A 21659-nucleotide genomic window follows, 5' to 3' on the forward strand; every position below is an offset into this window, starting at 1 on the left:
CTCATAGCAACTCACTCGTTTCCTCTTGTAGGTGCCGCTGTAGCCCCCCTTCCACTCCCATGGTACATAAGACAAAAACTCAGGCTCAGACAGGGAAAATAACTTGCCCTGGTCACATCTAGTGAGGCATAGGGTCATACAGCAGATATGGGACTTGTAATGACACTTTGAGAGCTTGCTGGCTGTAAGAGTGTCTAACCCATCCAGACTCTGGAGCCATCTGTTATGTCAGTGGAGTCAAGTCAAGCTTCTCAGCCAGGATTCAGGCCTCTGTGATAGGGCCACGGCCGCTGCTTTTCAGCCTTCATCTGCCATCTCTGCCCTACGCTCTGTGAGCTCCAGCCGCATGGGGCTGCTCTGCCCCTAGGACACACCCTGCACTGGTGAACCTCTGGCCTTTTCATACCTTTCCTGCTGCTGATATACCCTCCACACCTACTTTCTCCACCCAACTGCTACTCATCTTCTCAGAGTCAGAGCAAAAGCCAAACCCACACGCTAGGATGGCTATTATCAAAATAAATAAATAACACGTATTGGTGAGGATGTGGAAAAATTAGAACCTTCGTGCATTGCTGGTGGGAAAGTAAAATGGTCCAGTTGCCATGGAAAACAATATGGCAGTTCCTCAAAGAATGTTGTTTTAATTTACCTTTTTATTGCTAAAGTCAAATATTTTCCCAAGTTTATTAATTGGCTCGATTTCTTCTTTTGAAAGTGCTGGTCTATTTTTCAAGAGGAAGCAACAGAGGAGCCCAGACGGAGGTGGACAAGGAGTGAGAGAGACTCCAAAATGCAGACCTGCTCCGCGGCCCAGGCATGGGAGGACCAGCAGCCCCCAAGGCAGGAGTGCAGTGGCCCAGCAGCCAGGCTGGGGGGCAGGGGCACTCCAGTCTGGGAGGAACAGCGGCCAGAGCAAGGACAGGGAGCACAGGCAGAGTGTGCAGGATGGGAACCAAGGGGGAGGAGTGGGACTGACATTTACCCAGAGCTGCCACCTGTCAGGTTTACCTGTGATACCTTCCTGTCCCTGGGAGAAGGATTGTCATCCTCATGTCACAGATGACAGATCATACATTACTAGGATTGGAGAAATGGGACAAGAGCCAGCGCATGGAGCCCATAGTCTTTCCACAGGGAGGTGGCAGGCTCCATTCAGAGGAAGAGCCCTGAAGAACTGCCGCAAGGACAGGACAGCAGTGAGGACGGGACAAGGGCAGGAGTGAGGGTGGCTTCTGCAGCTGGGAGGGTCAGTTCTGACTCAGAGAGCTCTGGCAGAGACGGCAGAGCACCGCCCATGGAGAAATGGCCTGGGCTTCAGCAAACTGGGGTTCCAGGCCTACTTGGGCACGCCCCCTTCTGTGACTCGGGCAAATCCTTTTCCTCCTCTGAGCCTCAGTTTCCTCGTCAACTGAGCAGAGAGTAAAATCCGCCTTTTGCCTGGCACCGGGGTTTGCGCGCCCTGAATTTGGCAATGCACCTGTTTTTCTGGCACACCTGGTTGTGCAATGTCAGCGTCTAAAAGCCGCTGAGCAGCGAAAGCGGAAACACCCACAGGGCGCTCCCCGGTCCACCCACCGGCGGGAGCCCGGCGGACTGGGAGGCGGCCGCGCCCTGGGCCTCTGCGCGCTGGCCCTCGCCTCCCGCGCCGGGCTCGCTCGGGGGGCGCCCCCGTCCACTCCCCTCCGCAGCCTCGGGGACAAGGGCGAGGCAAGCGAGCAGCGGGGCGGCCATGGCGGAGCTGGAGGCCGCGGCCGACGACCTGGACGCCCTCATTGACGCCCTGGACTACCTCCCGGGCCACTTCCACCTGGAGATGCAGCTGAACTTCGAGCCGCGCTCGCCCGCCCCGCTGCGCGCCCGGGACCTGAAGCTGCAGCGGGAGGGCCTTCTGCAGGAGCTCGAGCTGGCGGCTGCCCCTCAGCGCCCCGCCGTGCGTCACCTCCTGGGCGCCTTCGCCTTCTACCTGGAGGAGCTGGACGAAGCCCGCGAGCGCTTCCTCGAGGTGGCCCGCGAGGACCCTGGCAACCTCAACGCCTGGGCCAATCTGGCGCACGTCTACGGGCGGCTGGGCCAGGAGGAAGACGAGGAGGCGTGCGCCGCGCGGCTGGCCGACCTCATGGGTCTGGCCGCGGAGCCCGAGGCTGCCGGGGACCCCCAGCTCCGCGCCGCGCGCTGCCTGGCCGAGCAGGGCTACGCGCACGGCTTCGACGTGGGCTGCGCCAGCCCGGAGGAGCGCGCGCAGGTGCTGGCGGCTGGCATCGCGCTCTACGACAAGGCGCTGGGCTACGGGCAGCAGGTGGGTGACCCCCGCCCCTCTCCCTCACCGCTGGGAGGGCTGTGATCACGGTCCCTTCTATCTGCAGAGCCCCCTGCACCCCTGACTCTCCCTCGGTCTTGGTCCTCCGAGGTACCTTCACTGTGTACATCCCCCTCCCGTCCCAGACCGACCTGTAGCTTTTCTCTCCTGGGCTGGACCCTCTTCCTAGCCGGCTGCCTTCCTATTTCTCTCTTTTGCCACCACCGAAAACCCAAGCAGGCACATTTGCCCCTCTTACCTTGCTCCTGCCAGCAAGTGCCTATGCCTGTGCACACCCACCTAAGTAAAAGGCACAATCAGGCATCCCCCCAGAAGCTTGGGCAGCATTCCTACCTCCTCTCTCCCCCTCCCTCGTCCCCACCCATTCGCATCCCAAATCTTGTCCACTCCACTTCCTCCTCTCTCTCAGGTCCATCCACTCCTCTCCAGCCTTCTTCTGCCAGCCCAGCCTCCATAATTCCTACCTGCACCAGTGTGGCTGCCGCCATCCTCCCTGGGTCCCTGTCCCCCAGCTTGACCCAGCGGCTTCATCCTCCACTCTGTGGCCAGTGCGGTGGTGCTCCATCTTGCTGGCTGCCCCAGCTGCTCACAACCCCCCAGGGACTCCCCCTGCCCTGCAGATAAATTCTAGGCTCCTTGGTGGGCATACCTCTCAGCCCTTCCTCTGCCATGTTCCCCCTTCCAAGCCAGGCTTTTGCCACAATCTACTTCCCCTTATTCCCTGGCAGGCCAGGTCTCCTTCAGCTCACCTGTCCCTTTCTCAGCCTCTGCCTGGGGTGTCCTTCTGCTCCGCCTTTGCCTGGAAGGTTCCCGTCAGTCTCAGGTTTGTCTCAGACATCCCCTCCTCTAGGAAGCCTCCACTAACTCCCCTAGCCTGGGTGGGATGCCTCCTCTGGGGTCCCATAGCACCGCTCACACTGTCCGTTTACAGTTCTGTCTCTCCAGCTCAACTTAAGGTCTTTGAGAGTAGGGACAATGCCTATCTGGTTTACTACTGTAAGCCCAATACCTGGCACAGTGCCTAGAACACAGTGGCACTCAATAAGTGTATCTCAAATGGATATATGTGCAGCATAGGGCCTGGCACTAAATAGACAAATACTAGGCGTATTAGTTATCTATTGCTGCATAACAGATACCCCCAGAATTTGGCTGTTTAAAACAATAAGCACAGCTTTTGCGGGTCAGGAATCTGAGCGTGGTTTAGCTCAGTGCCTCTGGGCTGTGGTCTCATCTGAAGGCTTACCTGACTGGGGGAGGATCTGCTTCCAAGCTCACTCCCATGGCTGTTGCGGGATTCGGTTCCTCACTGGCTGCCGGCCAGAGGCCTCCCTCTTTTCCTTGCCACATGGACATTTCACCACTTTTGCTATATTCTGTTTGCTAGAAGCAAGTCACAAGGTCCAGCCCACACTCAAAGAAAGGGCATTACACAAGGACACGAATACCTGGAGTGGGGCACTCTGGGGCCATGTCAGAGGCTGCCTGCCACACTGGGCAGTGGATGACAGACAAATGAGGTGGAGGGCATTATCCTCTTTTACAGAAGAGGAGACCACAGTTCAGAGGGGTACCATGACTCTTCCATGAAGACACAGTACAGACAAGGTTGAGCTGATAATAATGATGATGTTTTATAACGGTTTAGATGTGTGGTATTTAAATAAAACAAGCCTTCACACATGGGTAACACAGCTCCATCCCCGAAACTTCTGCATACCCCTCAGTGCCTTTTCCACCAAAGCTCATGGCTTCGTAAGAGGAAGTGTGGGGGTCACGATCTCAGAAGTACAGGTTGAAAGGCATGGACTTGACTTGTGGACGGCACGCAGTAGAGCTTGAGAGAGTACACTCTGGGCCAGGTGGTCCAGGTCCAACTGCCACCCCCCATGCTCTCTCACCTCGATTCAGTGCTTGGCATATCTAAGCTTCCTTTACCTCTCTGTAAAATGGGGATAGGAATACCGTGTATGTCACAGCCTTCTTCATTGGCAGAATGGATAATCCCTCATTTGGTTGACATCATAATTAAGAGTTAATATTTGTTTCTTTGTTTTTTTTCGAGACAGAGTCTCACTCTGTTGCCCGGCCTAAAGTGCCATGGTATCAGCCTAGCTCACAGCAACCTCAAACTCCTGGGCTTAAGGGATCCTCCTGCCTGAGCCTCCCAAGTAGCTGGGACTACAGGCATGCGCCACCATGCCCGGCTAATTTTTTCTATATATATTTTTAGTTGGCCAGATAATTTCTTTCTATTTTTAGTAGAGACGGGGGTCTCACTCTTGCTCAGGCTGGTCTCGAACTCCTGACCTTGAGCAATCCTCCCGCCTCGGCCTCCCAGAGTGCTAGGATTGCAGGTGTGAGCCACCGTGCCCAGCAGGTGTTTTAAATCCTGAGCCTGTGTCCCTGAATGCCAGGTTGCACTCAGTGGAAGGTGCAGCCAGCATTGTATGTGTTGAGTGTGGTCACAGCAGCAGGTCACGACAGCAGAGTGGGGCCTGGAAAGCCTTGAGCTAGAATCCAGGAAGCCCAGGTTCTTGTCTCAGTAGCAACACTGCCCACAATGAGGCCTTCTCCTCCCTGGGCTGCAGTTTCCCCATCTGTGAAATGGGCATAGGAAGCAGGGACTGAATGGTCTCTGAGGTCCTTTCCTGCTCTCAAGGGGACATTCACTGGGGAAGGCTTCCTGGAGGAGGTGAGCAGTTGAGCAGGGAGGCACAGATTAGGGTAACTATCAGAGGCTGGCTCCTCCCTCCCTGCCACCAGTCAACACGGCTACAGCAGGGACTTCCCAGTGAGTGAACATCCAGATGAGAGAGTATTAAGCACGGTGCCCAGTGCCCCAGAGTGGGAGCCAACTGCTTCAGGGGGACATGGCTGCCAAGCTCTGGCTGTGTCCTGGGGCCTGGCCCAGCGGCTACGCCTCAGTTTGCACAGGGCAGCTGTGGTCAGCCCCACACACAAATGCCAGGAGAGAGTGGGGGATTTGCAGTCCCCACTTACCATCTAGATAAAACCATGCCTGTAAAGTACCTGGCACAGAGTAGGTGCTCAAGAAATAGTTGCAGTCAGGATGGCAACGATGATGATTTCATTGTAGTCAGGAGGGTAGGGTTTGAGCACCCAGCTCTGTTATTTTGCTGTGTGGCTTTGGGCAAGTCACTTGTCATCTCTGGCCAGAGTGTCTGCTTCATAAACATCCGTCAGTAGTGATCTCTGCCTCAGGCTTACTGTGATTATCCAACTGAATTATGGGTAAAAGTGCCCATAAACTGCTAAATTCTGGGCATGTCTGAGAGGCATTTACTGAGCATATTAACATTTATGGAGCACCTACTGTGTGCCGAGCCCTGTCTTTAAGAAGTCCTTGTCTTGAACAAGGGAAGAAGCAAACATTTGTTCCCTCACTAACTAGTCTTACCAGAGTCCTCCTCTGGGAGTGGGAAACAGAGGGACAAATCAGAGATGTGTCTACAACTGGCTGAGGTCGCAGGCATTCATCACAGGCCTGTGTCATGTAATAGTCATTTCTAAGTACTGTACACCCAGAGATCACACTTTCTGAACCAAAATCAGAGCCCCAGATGCTGACAAGGGAGTGTACTTTTGGGACTTGGGCACTAAATGTTGGTGTCAGCAGTGACCTGGAAAGTCCTGGTCCTATGATGGAGTGGCAGTGACTAAGTCAGAGAGGGACAGCTCCCCTTCAGCAGGAGAGACTGGGGGAGGCTCCGGAAGAGGCAGGAGTGCCCTGGCAGGAATGAGGTGAGGGCACGCCCAGTGGGTGTGGTGTGTGCAAAGGCCCTGTGGTGGAACCTGCAGAGTATGGGGCTTCAGTGACAGCTGAACTGGAGCAGGGGTAAGGCCTGGAAGGAGGGAAGCCCAAAGCTCGTGGGAAAGAGCACATGATGGCCCTAAAGAGCTGCTCATACGATCTCTGCAATCAGTTCCACCTTCCTCTTGCACCACATTTCCTCTTGTCTTGAGCCTCACACCCCAGCCACTCTAAACTACTCGCAGTTCTCCAGACATGCTGTGCTCATTCACGCCTCCCTAGGTAGGTGCTGTTCCCTCTGCCTAGAAAGCAAACCCCACCCACCAAAACCAGCTGCAACAGCACCTCCTCCTCGAGCCCTTCCATTCGTACAACTGCACACAGTAATGTCAAAGCCTGCCTGCCCTAGGCACCCTCCAGACTTCATCTTAGTCCTCACAAGACAAGAACCCTTCGATGCCAATTTACAGATGTGAGAACTGAGGCAGAGCAAGGCTAAGTAATTTGACCCAGGTCGCAAAGCTAGTAAGTGGCAGCTGGATCCACTCCACTTCGCCTGACTGCAAAGCCATTGCTCTTTCTGGACAGGTCAGAGAAGTAGCGGGTGGTAAGTGTCATGCAGATGGCTGGCGGGGTGGTGGGGAGAGACCCTTGCAGGCAGCCTCCTGGAAATCTAAGGTGCTGTCCAACGAAAGGGGATGGGTGGGCTGCCATGTGCCAGGAGACGGGGGAGGATGAAGGGAGAGGGCAAAGTCAGATCGGGCTGGGGAAGCAGGAGCTGGGACCCCCAGCTGAGAGGGTCGCCACCCATGGGAGCACAGCTGTGGGTGGGCAGCAGTGGTCTGAGCCAGCCTGCGCAGCAGCAAGAAATTTTCCATCCTGCTGGTGCAGGGACTGTCCCAGGTGGGGAAGAGCCCCTGGGGCTCGAAGGATAAAGAGCTGCTGAGGAACCACAAACAGCTGCTCGGCTAACCTAAATTGCAAAAGAAAACATCGTAAAAGTTAATAATTCAGCCCATGATCTAAAAATCGGCAGAGTGTGTGTGTGTGAGTATGCGAGTCTCTGTGACTTCCTTTCTGTGCACTTCATTCCCTCCCATTTCTCTTTCTCAAATTACAAAAAATATGAAGAGGCAGATTGCTCTTCTCATTCCTGCCCTCCTCCCCTCACCCCTACATATGTGTGTATGGGTTTGTGGTGGCAAATCTCAAGGTCTGGTGGGTACTAAGAGCATAAGCTTTGGATTTATTTTTATTTTTTTTATTTTTTTTATTTATATGCTCCTTCCTTCCCACCTAGGATAAGCTTTGGATTTAGACCAGGTTAAAATGCTGCCTCCATCACCAAGGGGCTGCAGGCAGGTCACTTGACTCCACTGAGCCTCAGTCTCCTCATCTGTAAAATGGGATCTAACATCAATCTCACAGGCGTGCTGTGAGGACTGAGAGAACATGAACAGTGCCAGGCTGGTGGCGTGTTAGGTCGTGCCCAGTCCTGCTCCCTGCCCACCCTGGTCCCGCTTATCTGCCAGCGATTTCTGTCTTGCCCCCTAGAGGGTGAGCCCTCTGTCCTGGGCCTCTCTCTGTCTCCTCCCACCACCCACCCCCAGGATCTGCCATAGGGCTGAACACCAAAGAGGAGTTTGAGATAGTTGTTCAAATTTAATGTAGTTGAATAATTAAATTTTAAGTCTTAAAATTCCTATTGTCTTTTAAAATGAGGCAACTTGAACTTGTATTGCTCTAAAAAAAAAAAAAACCCAGTCCCAAGCCAACTCAGTTATTTAATTTTCTTCTCCTTATCCCCAAATAATTGTCATCTTAACACACGCATGCACATGCACACACATGTACACTCACACACATGCACACATGCAGGTCTCTCACCCCTGCTCATGGCCCAGGCCAGACCCTGGGTGATGACCAGAGCCACCCCTGCAATGGTGTCTGGGGACGAGGCACACCTTCATTAGTGCATCTGGCTTTTATTCAAGCCTCACAGACATGCTGCCAGTTGGAATTAAAGTCCTCCTTGCACATGGGGCACAGCAGGCTCAGGGAGGAGAAGGGACTTGCCCAGGCTGACCCAGGGCACACGGGGCTGTCTGGATATCACTGGCCAGCTGGGGCGGGTGGGGAGGGAGGAGGTGCTGGCAGACCAGCCTCACAAACAAAGGTGGGGGCATTCCAGTCCGTCCCTGCACCCAGCTAGTGGGGACCTGGCGGGAAGAGCCAAGAGGGCGCTGTCGGTCAGCAACCCCAGGGTCCCTGGCATGCACACACACACACACACACACACACGACTCTCTAGTGCTCAGTGGTTTGATTTGGTTCAGCTAGAAGAGGAGGTGGGTGGAGCTGGATGGTGAGCCAGGCACTGTGCGTATATGTGCGTTTCACAAATTATTTCATTTGATCCTCACAGAAATGCTGTGAAATCCAAACTGTTATTAACCTCATTCTACAGATGAGCACACTGAGGTTCAGAGAAGTGTAGTGACTTGCCCAAGGGCACACAGCTGTGAGTGGCTGGCAGGAAGTGAACTCAGGTCTGTGGGACATCAAAGCCCAGGCTGGGGGACAGCTTTCCTGAGGCTCTGGCTCCAGCCTTCTGTGGCCTTGGGCCACGCACCTTTGCGTGTCAGTACCTTCTGAGTCTGCTGCTGGCTTCTCTCCCCACTTACCTGGCAAGTTTGAGAGCTGGGTCTCCCCCTCCTCATAGACACAGAACCCCAAAGCCAAAGCTGCTTTTAGCATTGTCTGGCCCAAGCACCTCTTCCAGGAGAAAAGACGATTACGTTAAGGGTGCAGCACAGCACAGACCCCAGGAGGAGCTGAGAAGGTTCAGGCATCACTGTTACTACTACAGAGGGCAAGAGACTTCTGCAGACCCACACAGCCGCCACCACTGCTAGACCAGACCAGAAAGGGGGTGGCCCTTTCACTTGGGACAATGAATAAAGAAGTGGCTCAATGCAGTCCAGCAAGTCTGGGAACCAGTGCAGAGCAAAACTGACCCACAGAGCCAGCGTTTGCACAACAGCCCCGGGACCAGAAAGGAGGTGGGAGGCAATAAGGGAGCTGCAGTTGATCTGCTCAAAGCTTAAAATTCAGGGAACCAAGACAGGGCCGAATATTTACTTCCATAGCATAGCGCCCAGCCCCCAAATTCCCTCTGCTTGGTCACATTTACCACCCTGGCCAACATGCTTGTGATGCAGACTGGACCAGTGGCCTCTCTGGACCCCTGGGGGAGTGAGGGGAACCCCAGTCCTAGCCCTCTGTTTACTCCCCATGCCCGCCAAGGCAGGAGCATGGAGCATCGCCCCCCCGCAGCTGGGTGTGGGGAGGAGAAACCCCCTCCCCTGCCTGTCTTGTGCCCCCACAGGTGGCAGGCCAGGGCCAGCCGGGGCAGGGCAGGGCTCGGGGGGCAGGAGCAGAGAGACTATTCTGTGCTGTCACAGAGGACTTTCCAGTTGTGCAGGAAGGACGTATTCCTGAGGCCTGCCACCTTGTGACTTTCCTTTCTGCAGTGTCAGCCTTCACAGGGCTGGCGTGATGAGGTGGGAAGAACAGAGTCATTGGAGGCAGGCAGATCTGAACTTGAATCCTGGCACTTCCGCCCTGGGCTGTGGGGCTGGGCCGGTGGCCTTTTTCTTAGTCTCTGTTTCCTTGTCTGTAAAAGGGAGAGGACGTGATATACCTTCCAAGGCTGCCGTGAGCAGCCCGTGCCTCGATGCACTGAGTGACACTAGAGAAAAGTTCACTCTCTTTCCTGTCATTCCTCCTCTCCTGAAAGAGAATTACTCAGCTCTCAGGAACTAACTGCAACACAGAGGACAGCTTGTCATCCCGGGCGAAGTCCAAACTGCAAGGCAAATATTTTCCTTATGAACCAGCAAGGTCTCTGTATAGCCTATTCAGTTGCACATAGATTTGTAAGCCATTGGTATAGTAAAAGATCTTCTGTTGAAATCCCTTAAAATAGCCAAGCTCCCCATCATTTCCTTCTTTCGGGTCTCCCTTTTGAAGTAAATGGACTGCTCAAGATCCATCGTCGTACCCACCCGAGTTAACACCTACCTGCTCCTGTGGTGGCTCATCCGAACTCTAGTTCCTGCAGGTTCTGCCAGGTCACCGACTTTGTTGGTGACCCACCCAGCTATATGACCTTGGATCTTCAAGCTGCCCTGAGGATCACAACTTCTGATCCTTTTACTCACTTAAAAAGAGATGCAGCTGCTAGCCGGTTTTTATTCCATTCTCCATAGTGTGGTACCGCGCTAGCCTAGTACAATGGCTCTCCAACTTCAGCATGCTTTAGAGGGCTGTCAAAACAGGTTGCTGGGCCCCCATGCCCAGAGTTTTAGATTTAGTGGGTCAAGAATTTTCATTTCTATCCAATTCCCAGGTGATGCAGACGCTGCTGGCCTGGGGGCCACACTTCGAGGACCACTGGTCTAGGGTTGTTGGATGCAGGGACTCTGGATCTAAGCTGCTGGTTCCCAGCCCTACTGTCTTCTATCTGTGCCACTCTGGGCATAGTATCTAACCACTCTGTGCCACAGTTGCCTCATCTGTAACCAGGAGAATAATAGTCCATACCTTGTAGGTAACCCTGGAGCGAGTTGAATGGGTTAACACATACAAATGAAGGGCCTGGTACCTAGTAAGTGCTCAATAAAAGTTGCTATTATTAAGTATAGCAAAAAGAGCACTGCCTCTGGGTTTCCGTCCAGGCTTTCACACTGTGACTTTGAGGACCTCTCTTGCCTCCGTTTTCCCAACTGTATGAAGGGGATAATGATGCCCCCTTCACGTCCACGCAGGATCTTTGGAGGATCAGATGGAATCTGTGTGCAGGCACTTTGTAAATGGTACACACTGTATAAACACTAGCCCCCTGCAGCCAGATGTTATGGGAAAACAAGAACCTGAAGTCAGAAAGACCTGGCCTGAAATATGAGCTTAAGGAGGTGAGTCTCTGCATCTTTCAGCCTCCGTTTCCCCATTTCTAAAATGAGGAAAATAGGAGCTGGGGCCTCAGAGAGCTGGGAAATGTTCTGAGAAGCCCTCTCCTGAGGTCTGTCCCTCTGTCTCCCCTTCAGCCAGGGCCAGGGCCTGTGGGTTTACCTTGGGGCCAGCCACGCCCAGTTCCCTCCCATGAACCTGCCACAGAACAGCAGCCTAACGTAAGCCCCTCCAGCTCAAAGCCTGGACTCACATGCCGGCCGGCCCCTCTCCTAGACCACAGAATTCCCAGCTCATGAGACTGTGCTGAGGATTAAACAAGAGAAAGAGGGGATGCCCTGCCCAGAGCCCACCCCAGGCAGGTCCTCGGTAAATACTCCTCTTCTGGCAGAAGTCCTTTGAACCTCCTCCCAGGCTGCCTCCAAACAACTGGCCTCTGGGAGTCATAAACTCCGTAACTGAATTCCTTGCAGCGTAAGAGGTTTCACAGCAACTTTATTCTCCAGGAGAGAGCTGGAACGGCCCCCCTTCTCCAGGAGGGGAGGGGACAGTCAGAGGCCTGTTTAATTTAATTTAACGCTCTGTGGCTTGCCAGGTTGCCCCTGGTAACAGCTCTGGCTGCTGCTTCAGTTACAACCAGAAGGATTTTTAAAGAGACAGCCCACTTTAAGGCCAGAATTGCACAGCAGAGTGAGCAGCCAACGCTGCTTCGTCACAGGGATGAAGGAAAGCCCAGCGCAATGAGGCCTCGGACTAGATCTGGGTCTCATTAGCTCCATTCCCTATCCACTGACCCTGTCTGCAACCCCACAGTCCCTCTTGCAAATGTCACTCTCAGGTGGGATCTGATGAGGGACTAGGTTTGGGATTTGTCACACAGATGTCACTCAGCTAGCTACTTTTTTGAAAATCAATTTTAGTCTTCAAAGTTGAGGAGAGTTAACCCTTAGGAGTTGCCCCTGCAATTCAGGCATACTGCCACCAGGTGGTGGCGTTGCTCGCTTAGTGAAAACCATAACCAGGCTCTTGAATTACTCAAGAATATTGAATGATGTGCAGAGTGGTGGTGAAACCACTGGGTTTTAAGCCCTGATGCTAACTAGCGTGGAACCCTAAGTCATTTCACCTCTCTGGACTCAGTGTCTTCAGGTCCATAATAAGAAGGTTGATCAAGATAACTGAGTGTCATGAACAAGGCTTGGGGCTAGGACCACGAAGGCATGACAGAGAGTACAGCTCTGCCGTGTACTAACTGTGTGGTTTGAACACATAATTTAATTTCTTGCAGCCTGAACTCCAAATAGGAGAGTCGCTATGAACCAGGGCAAGCCCTGAGGACAACACATTACTCTCTAACACTGGGGACCTGTGGAGGGAGGACAGGTCCCTGTGCCTAGGACCCCACAGGGGACCTGAGGTCCTGGGAGCATGGCAGGGAGTGGGGAGCAAGTGTGGCAGGATGCCTCTCGACAACAGGGCCACTGAAACAGGCCACAGGGGACAAAGCAGCCTCCTAGAGAACCCTACCCGCCCTCAGCTCTAACCCAATCCAGGAGAAAGGGAACGTTTACTCTAGGCTGGGCACTGCCCTCACAGCTCCTGGAAGGCCCAAATTATTACCCTCCTTTGCAGACACGGACATAGCCTCCAAGGAGTAACTCAGCCCCCAGGGCCACCCACGTCACACGGCCAGGCCTGCTGGACACCGGAGCCTCTGCTCCTTGCACTACAACCCCTGAGACCACGACCCCTGCTCTCGCTTGTGGCTACACCCCCATTCAGGAGCACGGAAGGGAGAGCAGGTTCTCTCTCCCCCACCATGACTCAGTGTAGCCAGCCACAAAGCAGGCATGGGGCCAGAGGCCATGGGGTCACCCGTCCAAGAGCCAGGGAGCCTGAGGCACCCCATGCTTTGGTCCTTCCCACGGTCAGGCTCTGACATTATGTCAAAGTCTCTAGCCAGCTTGGCCCACAGTGGGTTAATCCGAGTCCGCTTCGCCCTCCCCAGGTTCTGTATTAGTAAAGCAGATAAGGGTCTCCAGCCTCCTATCCCCACCTTTTTCTTTAGGAAAAGTGTTCCCCACTTCTCAGGGATGCCCTTTAACCCTGGGGGCCTTCCACTCTCCTCTCCAGACAATCTATTCCCAGCTAGAGCCCCAATATACACATTCCCACCTAAGTAACAGGATTACCCTTCAAGGTCATGTGAATATAAAAACACACATTGGACCTTGGCACTCCCCAGCTCTAACCCCTTCTGTGGCTCCCCACTGCCCAGCAGGTGAGCTCTAAATCCTGAGCCTGGCACTTGGGGTTGGGCAGGGGGAACTCCTGATGTGCCCCTTTCCACCGACCCCTTTCCACCGGGTTCCAGCCCTCAGGGCTGCATGCAGATTCCGACACCCCTGCTGGCTCATCTCTGAGCTTGTGCACGTGTCCTGCCCTCCCAGAATGCTTTTCTCACTGCATCCACCTGGGTGAGTCCTACTTGTCCTGGAGGACCCTGCTCCGGCTCCTCCTCTGGGAAGCCTGAGGGATACTCCCGGGTTGTGCAGGATGCCTCCTCTGGGCTCCCACAGCCCTGGCGTTCCTTCTACTCTAACTGTGTCTTTGGGGCTGGCTGCCAGAGGGGGAGCCCCTAAAGGTGGGACCTGCCTTTCCTCTCCTGTCCTCATTGCCCAGCCTGGGGCCACACAGAGAAGATGCTCGGGGAACGCTGACTGAGAAATGCAATTACTGGGGCCTCCTCTGGGTGATCTTGCTGGGGAGCCCCTGTCCCCATGGGCAGTCACACCACTCTGTGGGATCTGGCTCAGGAAGTCTGTCCCCTCCCCTCCTCCCTCCCAGTTCATCCCAGGCCGCCTCAGAGCAGCCGCAGCCTAACTTGCCAGTGTGCTCCCCCCACACACGTCGCCGCGTGCCCACCAGCTGCCCATTCCGGCACGCCTCTGGGATCCCCCCTCTGAACTGCCACCGCTGATTCAAAACCCTCCTTAAATCCACATCCTCCGGCTGCGAGTGGCCTGTCCATGTGCCGCACTTGGTCTGCGTCCCTCTCACGGCCTCCATCAGACTTGGCCTCGCACCGTAGCCACTGGCAGCCTGGCACGGCCAAGGGAGCACGGGCTCTGGAGCCTGACAAAAGGAGACCAATGGCAGCTCTGACACCCACAAGCCGTGTGACCCTGGGCAAGTCACTTTACCTCTCTGAGCTTCCATATGTTCCTCTGTACAACGAGGATAACACCTACCTCGCAGGTTTGTTGTGAGATGGAGAAGATGGGTGTCAGGGTCTCGGCAGCCAAGTCCCACTACTCATGCCTGGGTCTGTGTCCCCGGCCAGGCTGTGAGCCCCTTGGATCAGGGTGCAGGTCCCATTCAGTGCCACATCCCCAGGGCACCCAGCACAGGGCCGCACACCATAGGTGCTTAGAACTCATTCACCCCAGCTGCTGGGGGTGGGGTGGAGGGATGATGGGTCCCGGCCGAGGCGGCCACGGTGGGGGTGGGGGCTGCAAAAGGAGCCTCCCAGCAGCCCAGCAGGAGGCGAGTGCAGGAGGAGGGCTGCAGCCTGAGGCAGAGCTGCTGACACGCACTGGGGGTTTTATTGGTTTTCATTAAAATTCCTTCCCGAGGCTGGAGCAACTACTCCCATAAATAACAGCATAAATATTTTATCTGGTGCCCAAGTCAGTCCAAATGCACTGCAAGGGTGACAAGAATAATAATGGGATGACAGTTCAGGGGGTCCTGGGCTTCAGCTGGGCTGGACTCACCTAATGAACCCAAAGGGCTTCCTCGGGAAGGGGGAGGCCGAGGGAAGGCACCCAAGGGAGAAGGGGGTGGGCAGTGGAGGAGAGAGAAGGGGGCGGTGGAGTGTGGGGCCGGGGGCCCTAGGGAGGGCAGGGGAGGACAAGCGCTCCACACCTGCCCTGTGACAGGCACCTCACTGGGGGCATTCACACAGCTCATCTCCTCAAAGCCTCTGTGGTCAGAGAAGTGAAATCACTTGCCCAAGGCCACCCAGCCAGTGACTGGCAGAGCCGGGACTGTAATCAAGGGTGTTTAAGGACAAAGCCTTTCCCACCGTGCTTGCTGCCTCTTGGGGCTCAGGGAAAGTGTGGGAACTTATGAACAATGTCGCAAGTGCCTCAGTGACGGCAGCATGCGCCGTCCTCTGCTTCCCTAGATCCCGGTGGAGGAGAAGAGGGGCTGGTACTTCACCATGGCAACGCTCTTCATCAGGTCAGCCGAGGGGCTTGGGGGCGCGGGATTGGGGGGAGAGGTGTGGCCTGGCACCCAGGCAGGAGGGTGAGGGCAGAGGGGGTTGAGCCCATCTCATGGCCAGGCTTCCCAAGGCCCCCTCCCTGCCATGGGCCTGGGCAGGGCTCACAGCACACTGGGGACAGCTGGGAGGGGGTGCCAACCAGCCACTTCTCGGCCACAGGCTAGATGGCATCTTCCTGGAGTTGGGCAGCGAGGAGCAGAAGAGGCTGCCCGCCTTCAACCGCACACTGGCCCTGCTCCGGCAAGTGCTCAAGTCCTCGGACCCTCAGCACCGAGGTAGGGGCCAGAGGATGGGTGGGGCGGTGGCCTCTGCCCACTCTCCCTGCACCCCCCTAGCCCCACCTGCCTGTGGCATTGTCCCCACCTCTGGCACTGTCTCCCTCGCCCTGTCTCATACACTCATTTGTTCACCTCAAGAGGCCCACACTTGCAGTCATGATGACATAAAGAGAAAAAGAAAGTAAAAAAAGAAAAGACTAATAATGAAAAAGAAGCCCACACACCTTGCCCATGTGAACACACCATTTACGAATGACTACAGTGGTGAGTTTCCAGGTCTGCAACTCATGACCTGGGGGGTGGGAGATAGACAGTTTTCCCCTATTTCCACCTACCGCCCCCATTTTATGGTTAGGGGGATGAAGGGTCTGTTGGAGAGGAGTCCAATCACTTTCTCTCAGAGCCAGATGGCAAGGACAGGGACTAAGCCACCAGAGCTGGTGAAGAGTTGACATCAGGAGAGAGCTATGCGCCTGAAATGAGGCCTGAGGTGACATGTTAAACACGGGGAATAAGCACCAAAATGTGCTCACTCACCCCTCACACGTCCCCTCTCTCCATCTTTGTTTCCTTCTGTCTCTGGGTTGCCCTCAGTGATTGCATGCCACTGTCCCTTCCTCTGTCTTCGTGGGGCTGACACCTTGAGTGGGGCTGCCCCCTCCCTCCTGGTGGCTCCCCTTTCTCTCCCCCCTGCTGCTTGCTAGACACCCTCTCCACCTGTCACCCCCAGCGCTGGCCTGGTGCTATCTTGGGATGCTGCTGGAGAGGAAGGACACCTTCTCCACCACCCCGATGGGTGTCCATGACTGCGGGTACTCAGGGACCGACCCTCTGGACTGCTTTGGCAAGGTACGTGCCCCAGCCACACCCACTCTCCAAGCTGGGAAGGAGCCCAGTCCCCCAGCCTCTCCTCCCAGAACCCACCATCTCTGGGTACTGTCCCCCACCATATCCCCCCACCCACCCCAGGAATTACACTTACTCCAGACCTTTCTCTCCATCCTCTCTTCATTCAAAACAAAAGTGCTCCCTGGTCACCGTTCCCCTTTGCCAAAGGCTAAGACCTTCTCCACACCCAACCTGGCCCAAGCCCACTTCTCCAGCCTTGAAAGAGACCTTGAGACTTTTCCCCGTGAGGCCTTTGTTCACAGCATTCCTTCTGCAGGGAGTTCCCTCCCTCCCCATCCAATGGCACAGTGGAAAGAGGATGGCTTTCGCTGTGCCCGCAGGCCCTGTGACCCTAAAGCAAGTCACATAGAACTGGCTGCAGTCAGTAACAACAGAGGGCTTAAGAGCCGTGGCCCAGATAGAAACCCTGTACCTTGTAAGGATGAGGGAGGTGGAGGCTGACTCTGGCCCTTCCTCTCACCTGCCCCAGGAAGAGAGGGAGCACACACGGGGAAGGAGGGGTTTGCCGGGGCACTGCAAGTTTTGCCGGACATGACCGGGGACCATGGCTCTCAGGAGTTGAGTGCCAGTGGGTTGTGCCCCAAAGCATTGGGTTCCATGATATGACTGAACCCGCAGATGGATGTGGGTAGCTATGGGGAATAGAGCACTGTGGTGACATGGCCTTGTCCAAAGCCGGGCTTCCTGTGGGTCTGGCTAACAAACGGAGACCGGTTTGCTCTTACCCTCCTCCCTTACCTAGGCCATCGAGATTGCCAAGGACCAACTTCCCATCCTGAATCGCCTGGCCAAAATCTTCCACTTCCTAGGAAAGCAGGATATGGCCATTGGAACCTGTAACATGGCCCTGGATGTCCTACGAGATCCAGAGCTCAACTGGCAGGCCTACTGCACAAGGGCCAAGGTGGGTCTTGACGAATAATTGTTGAATGAATGAAGAATGAATGAACTAAGCACCTACCACGTGCTAGGTCCTGGCTAGAATCTCAGTCATCATGGTAATTCCCCAAAGAAAATATTAGTGTCCTAATTTTTCAAATGTAAAAAATGATGTTCACAGAGGTTGTGCAACCTCCTCCAGGTCACGTGGCTAATAGTGGGGAGGACTGGAATTCAAACCCTAGCCCAGCTGACTCCAAAACCAGAGATTCGTTCCCCCTGCCCCACCATGGTGCTGATAACTGGAGCCCTGCGCATGGCCATAAACACTAATACCTCCAACAACGAACCCCTCCCCCTTACTTCCTCCTGAACCTCTAGAATTTCTACATGCTCCAAGTGTGGGGAAAGCAAGGGCCTGGAATCATCTGTAATTTGATGCTTGTCAGTTGGGGCTACCTGCCATTCTTCCCAAACTGCTTGTTGACATAGATACTCACAAAATCGGTGCTGCCATCTGTCTAAAATAACCCTCCCCAATCACTTCTATCCTGTCGCCCTGTTTATTTTGTCACATGCCATGGTCCTGTTTACTTGTTGTTTGTGATTGCCTCCCCTACTAGAATGTAGGGCAGGGACCTCATCTATCTTGTCACCATGGCAGCTCCTGGGCACTCAATACATATTTGTTGAATGAATGAGTGAATGAATGAGGGGCTCTTACTTCATCCAACCCCCTCATTGCACAGACAGGGGAACTAAAGCCCAGAAAGGGGGAGTGGCTAGCCCAGGTTGGTACAGCACTAGGACCAAGGACCCAAGGGTCCCAGCTTTAGGGGCTTTCTGCTGCACCACAGCGCTTCCCTGGTTGGTGCTGAGAAAGACTGGCTTTATTTAGGGCAGAAAGGAGGACAGAGGTCCTTGCTTGGATCATCTTCCCAAAGCTGACTCTGTGTTGGCAGATCCACATCAGAGCCTACCTGCACGACCTGGAGCGGGCCAAGATGGGGCTCGGGGGCATGCCTGACAGGAACCACCTAGCCTGCGCCAAGGCTGACCTTGAGGAAGTGGTCAGGGTGTGCCCAGGCCTCAAGACCTACCTGGACATCGGCCAGGTAAGGCAGCCTCCTGGCTCGGTCAGTCAATGGCTTACCAAAAACCTCTTTACTCCCTGCCAGGCTGGGCCTGGGCCCTGGGGACACAGAGAGGACTAAGGCATCCCCCCTCCTTCCAATACTGGTAGCCACCTCCGCCGGTAGCCACCTCCGCCAGTCATGGTGAGGATTAAATGAGATGACGTGTGTACAGTGTTTAGAACAGGACCTGGCTCTTTCTAGGCACTCAGGACCTGTGAACCATCATTCTTTATCTAGAAGATACCTACTTTCTATCTGTGCTCAGGGAATGATTACCAAGAGGTGACAATATCATCATTTTACATGAGAAAACTGAGGCCCAGAGATTGATTCACTCAAGGTTATCTGGCTAAGTGTGGAAGGGCTGGAACTGGAATCCAAGCACTCTCTTTTTCTAAGGGGACAGGGATAAAATGTAATTAATAATTGTCGACGGAGGGAGGGTGGGAATGAATGGAATTTTTTAAAAAGCAAGCGTGGGGAGGGAATGACGGGGAGCAGCGGCCGCGGGGGAGGAGCTCACCCCGCCGCGCCCACCCCAGGTCTACTACTACATGGGCGTGGACGCGGTGCAGGAGCTGCTGGCGGTGGACGAGGCGGCGCTGAACCAGGCGCTGGTGTTCCTGGCCAAGGCGGGCGAGTCGGAGCTGGGCGCCACGCTGCCCGAGCTGCAGCTGCTGCGCGGCAAGTGCCTGCGCATCAAGGGCGAGGAGGCCAACGCGGCCGCCTGCTTCAAGCGCGCCGTGGAGCTGGACGACGCGGGCTCCAGCCACACCGAGGGCTTCGGCTGCCTGCTCGAGGCGCTGCTGGCGCAGTGGAGCCAGGCGCAGCTGAGCGACGGCGAGCTGGGCCGCGAGGTGGACGCCTGGCTGCGCCGCGCACAGGACAAGTACCCGGCGGCGCGCCTGCGCCAGGAGCTGCAGCGCGTGTGGCGCGGCCACACGGACGAGGTGCTCGGGTTGGCCCGGGCCTTGGTGGCCCAGGGACGGCCCGCACTGGTGCGGCTGCTCTTCGAGACCATGGAGGGCGTGGGCGAGGGCGCAGGCGCGCCCCGGGCCGCCGGGCGCTGTCCGTGTGAGGCGCGCGCGCCCAGGCCCGAGGCCTCCAGCGGCAGCGACCGCGCCGAGACCCCGCCCCGCCCACAGCTGATTGGACCAGGTCTGCACGCCTGCGACGGGCCCGCCCTGCCATAGGCTGGCGGGAGTGCGGGGCCAATCAGATCCTCTGTGGGGAATTGTGACTGCCGGAACGTTGAGACTCCGGGGCCGTTGGAAGCGCCCGCCGGGGCAGATGGGCCTGGTTCCGGAGAGCCGCGGGGACTGGGCGCAGAGGGGAGAGGTCCCTGGGAAACTGCCAATTAAAGGGCAGAATTTTGAAAACAGGCAGAAAATAAGACGTCTGCGAGTCTCCTGAGAGAAACAGAAGAGAGCAGCCTCCGTTGTGGCGGTGTTCTGGTCCCCTGCTCAGTCCCTCCCGTGAGCCACACTCTGTCCTTACAATAAAGCCCCCTTTTCCGAAGCCGACTGGAGTGGGTCTCGGGTCCTGCAGCCACAAAAGCCCTGGCTAGAGCAGAGGGCCAGGCCACACAGCGAGTGAGTTACTGGCAGGGCCCTAGCCTAAGCCTGGGAGCTCGGGGCTTCTCCTGCCTCTCCGCCTGTCGTCCAGCAGGCCTCCTCCTCGGTGCAAAAGGCCTCCTAAACTCCCCCAAAACAGAGCCCACCAACAGAACCTTTACTTGACTTCCCTGTTCTTAGGGGAACCTAGGGGCCCTACCTATTAGGAAGTCCCACCTGCCCCCAATCTTGAACAGTCTACAAGAGAATGAAGAAAATCTTGGAATTTTACACTCTAGGCATTGGTCAAAGACTTAGACTCTGATTGCCACCAGATCTTGAAATGGCAGGGCACACAAGAGCTAATTTAACCCAAAATTCCAGATTAAGTTCTTGCCAGACTGCAGGAATGCTGGTTGTACACAGTTGCAACAGTAAGCTTTCCATAATGGTTTGTAAGACCCTTTGCATATTTCCCTTTCTTTGAAGAGTTATACTCACTGTTTTGCTCGTACTCCTGGTGCTCAGACATTACGAGGGACAGGCCAGCACCCTTGCGTTGCATCTCACCTATCCACTGACGGTGGAGGACAGACTGAAATGCAGTGCCTTACAGATCACAGACTCCAGCCCCCTCGTTGTGCAGGTGGGAAAACTGAAAGCCATAGAAGGGAAGTGGCTTGCCAAAAGCCACGCTTGCTATCCTACCTACTCTGTACCTCAAACACTGTCACCATTTTTCATGTTTGGAAAAATACTAATAAACCGAACACCAGTAAAGTATGAAGTGTTTATGTGTTAAAGGTTGATGTGTCACTTGTTACATGGGGCACTCTGATTTCCACTGGGACAGTGCTTTAACACTAATGGTGGCATTCCAGGTACCTGTGAAATCTGGGTAGTGAGGCCACCCTAAGGCCCCTGAATCCCATCTCATGGCTCTTCCTGGCTCACCACTTTGGGAGGTGACATTCTCTCCCTTCCTCCTTCTCTCACCTCCATTGCAACAGAGGCCAGGAGGTGACTCAACGGCAGGCTGTACACACAGCCCTGTCCATTTCTCCCCACCTACCCCACCCATTCTCCACCCAAGACTGTGACCTGTGACCTTCCCTAGGATGGGAACCCCTCTCTTTCTTCTTCCCTAAAGAGACAAACTGAACATAAGGCAGTTTGCTGGCAAAACTTAGAAGCTGGGGAAGTTTGTCTTTTTCCTCAGGCTCCTCGGTTGGTTTGTTTCCTTCCTTGCCTTTCTTGTCCCCAAAGTCATGCATTTCGCCCTCCATTACCTCCCCCTCCTGTCATAACCTTTTCAATAAACTCCCTTTCCAATAATGTCATTCACACTAATCGTGTAAATGGTTAGCAGACACCCACTAGAGCTTTACTCAGGGGTATCTGCATATTAACAAAAAGCCAAAAAGAGATAGGAAAGCCCATTTCCCAGAATGCCTACTATGTGCTGGGCACTGCTCAGCAGTCCTGAAGCCTGGGTGCTATTAGTAGAATCCTCATTTCACAGATGAGGAAAATGAGACACAGAACGAGGT

The 21659-nt window shown here is 55.0% G+C and overlaps 1 protein-coding gene across 1 annotated transcript; it reads left to right on the forward strand.

Moving 5' to 3' along the window:
• Positions 1-1597: 1597 nt before the first annotated feature.
• TTC22 (tetratricopeptide repeat domain 22) lies at positions 1598-20886 on the forward strand. Its single transcript, XM_045547936.1, has 7 exons — positions 1598-2299; positions 15256-15311; positions 15514-15629; positions 16363-16481; positions 17284-17445; positions 18383-18535; positions 19099-20886. Exons 1-7 carry the CDS (start codon positions 1733-1735, stop codon positions 19747-19749), a joined length of 1824 nt encoding a protein of 607 aa, XP_045403892.1. The 5' UTR covers positions 1598-1732; the 3' UTR covers positions 19750-20886.
• Positions 20887-21659: the final 773 nt, after the last annotated feature.

The sequence above is a fragment of the Lemur catta genome, chromosome 3 (assembly GCF_020740605.2).
Source record: "Lemur catta isolate mLemCat1 chromosome 3, mLemCat1.pri, whole genome shotgun sequence".
NCBI lineage: Eukaryota > Metazoa > Chordata > Mammalia > Primates > Lemuridae > Lemur > Lemur catta.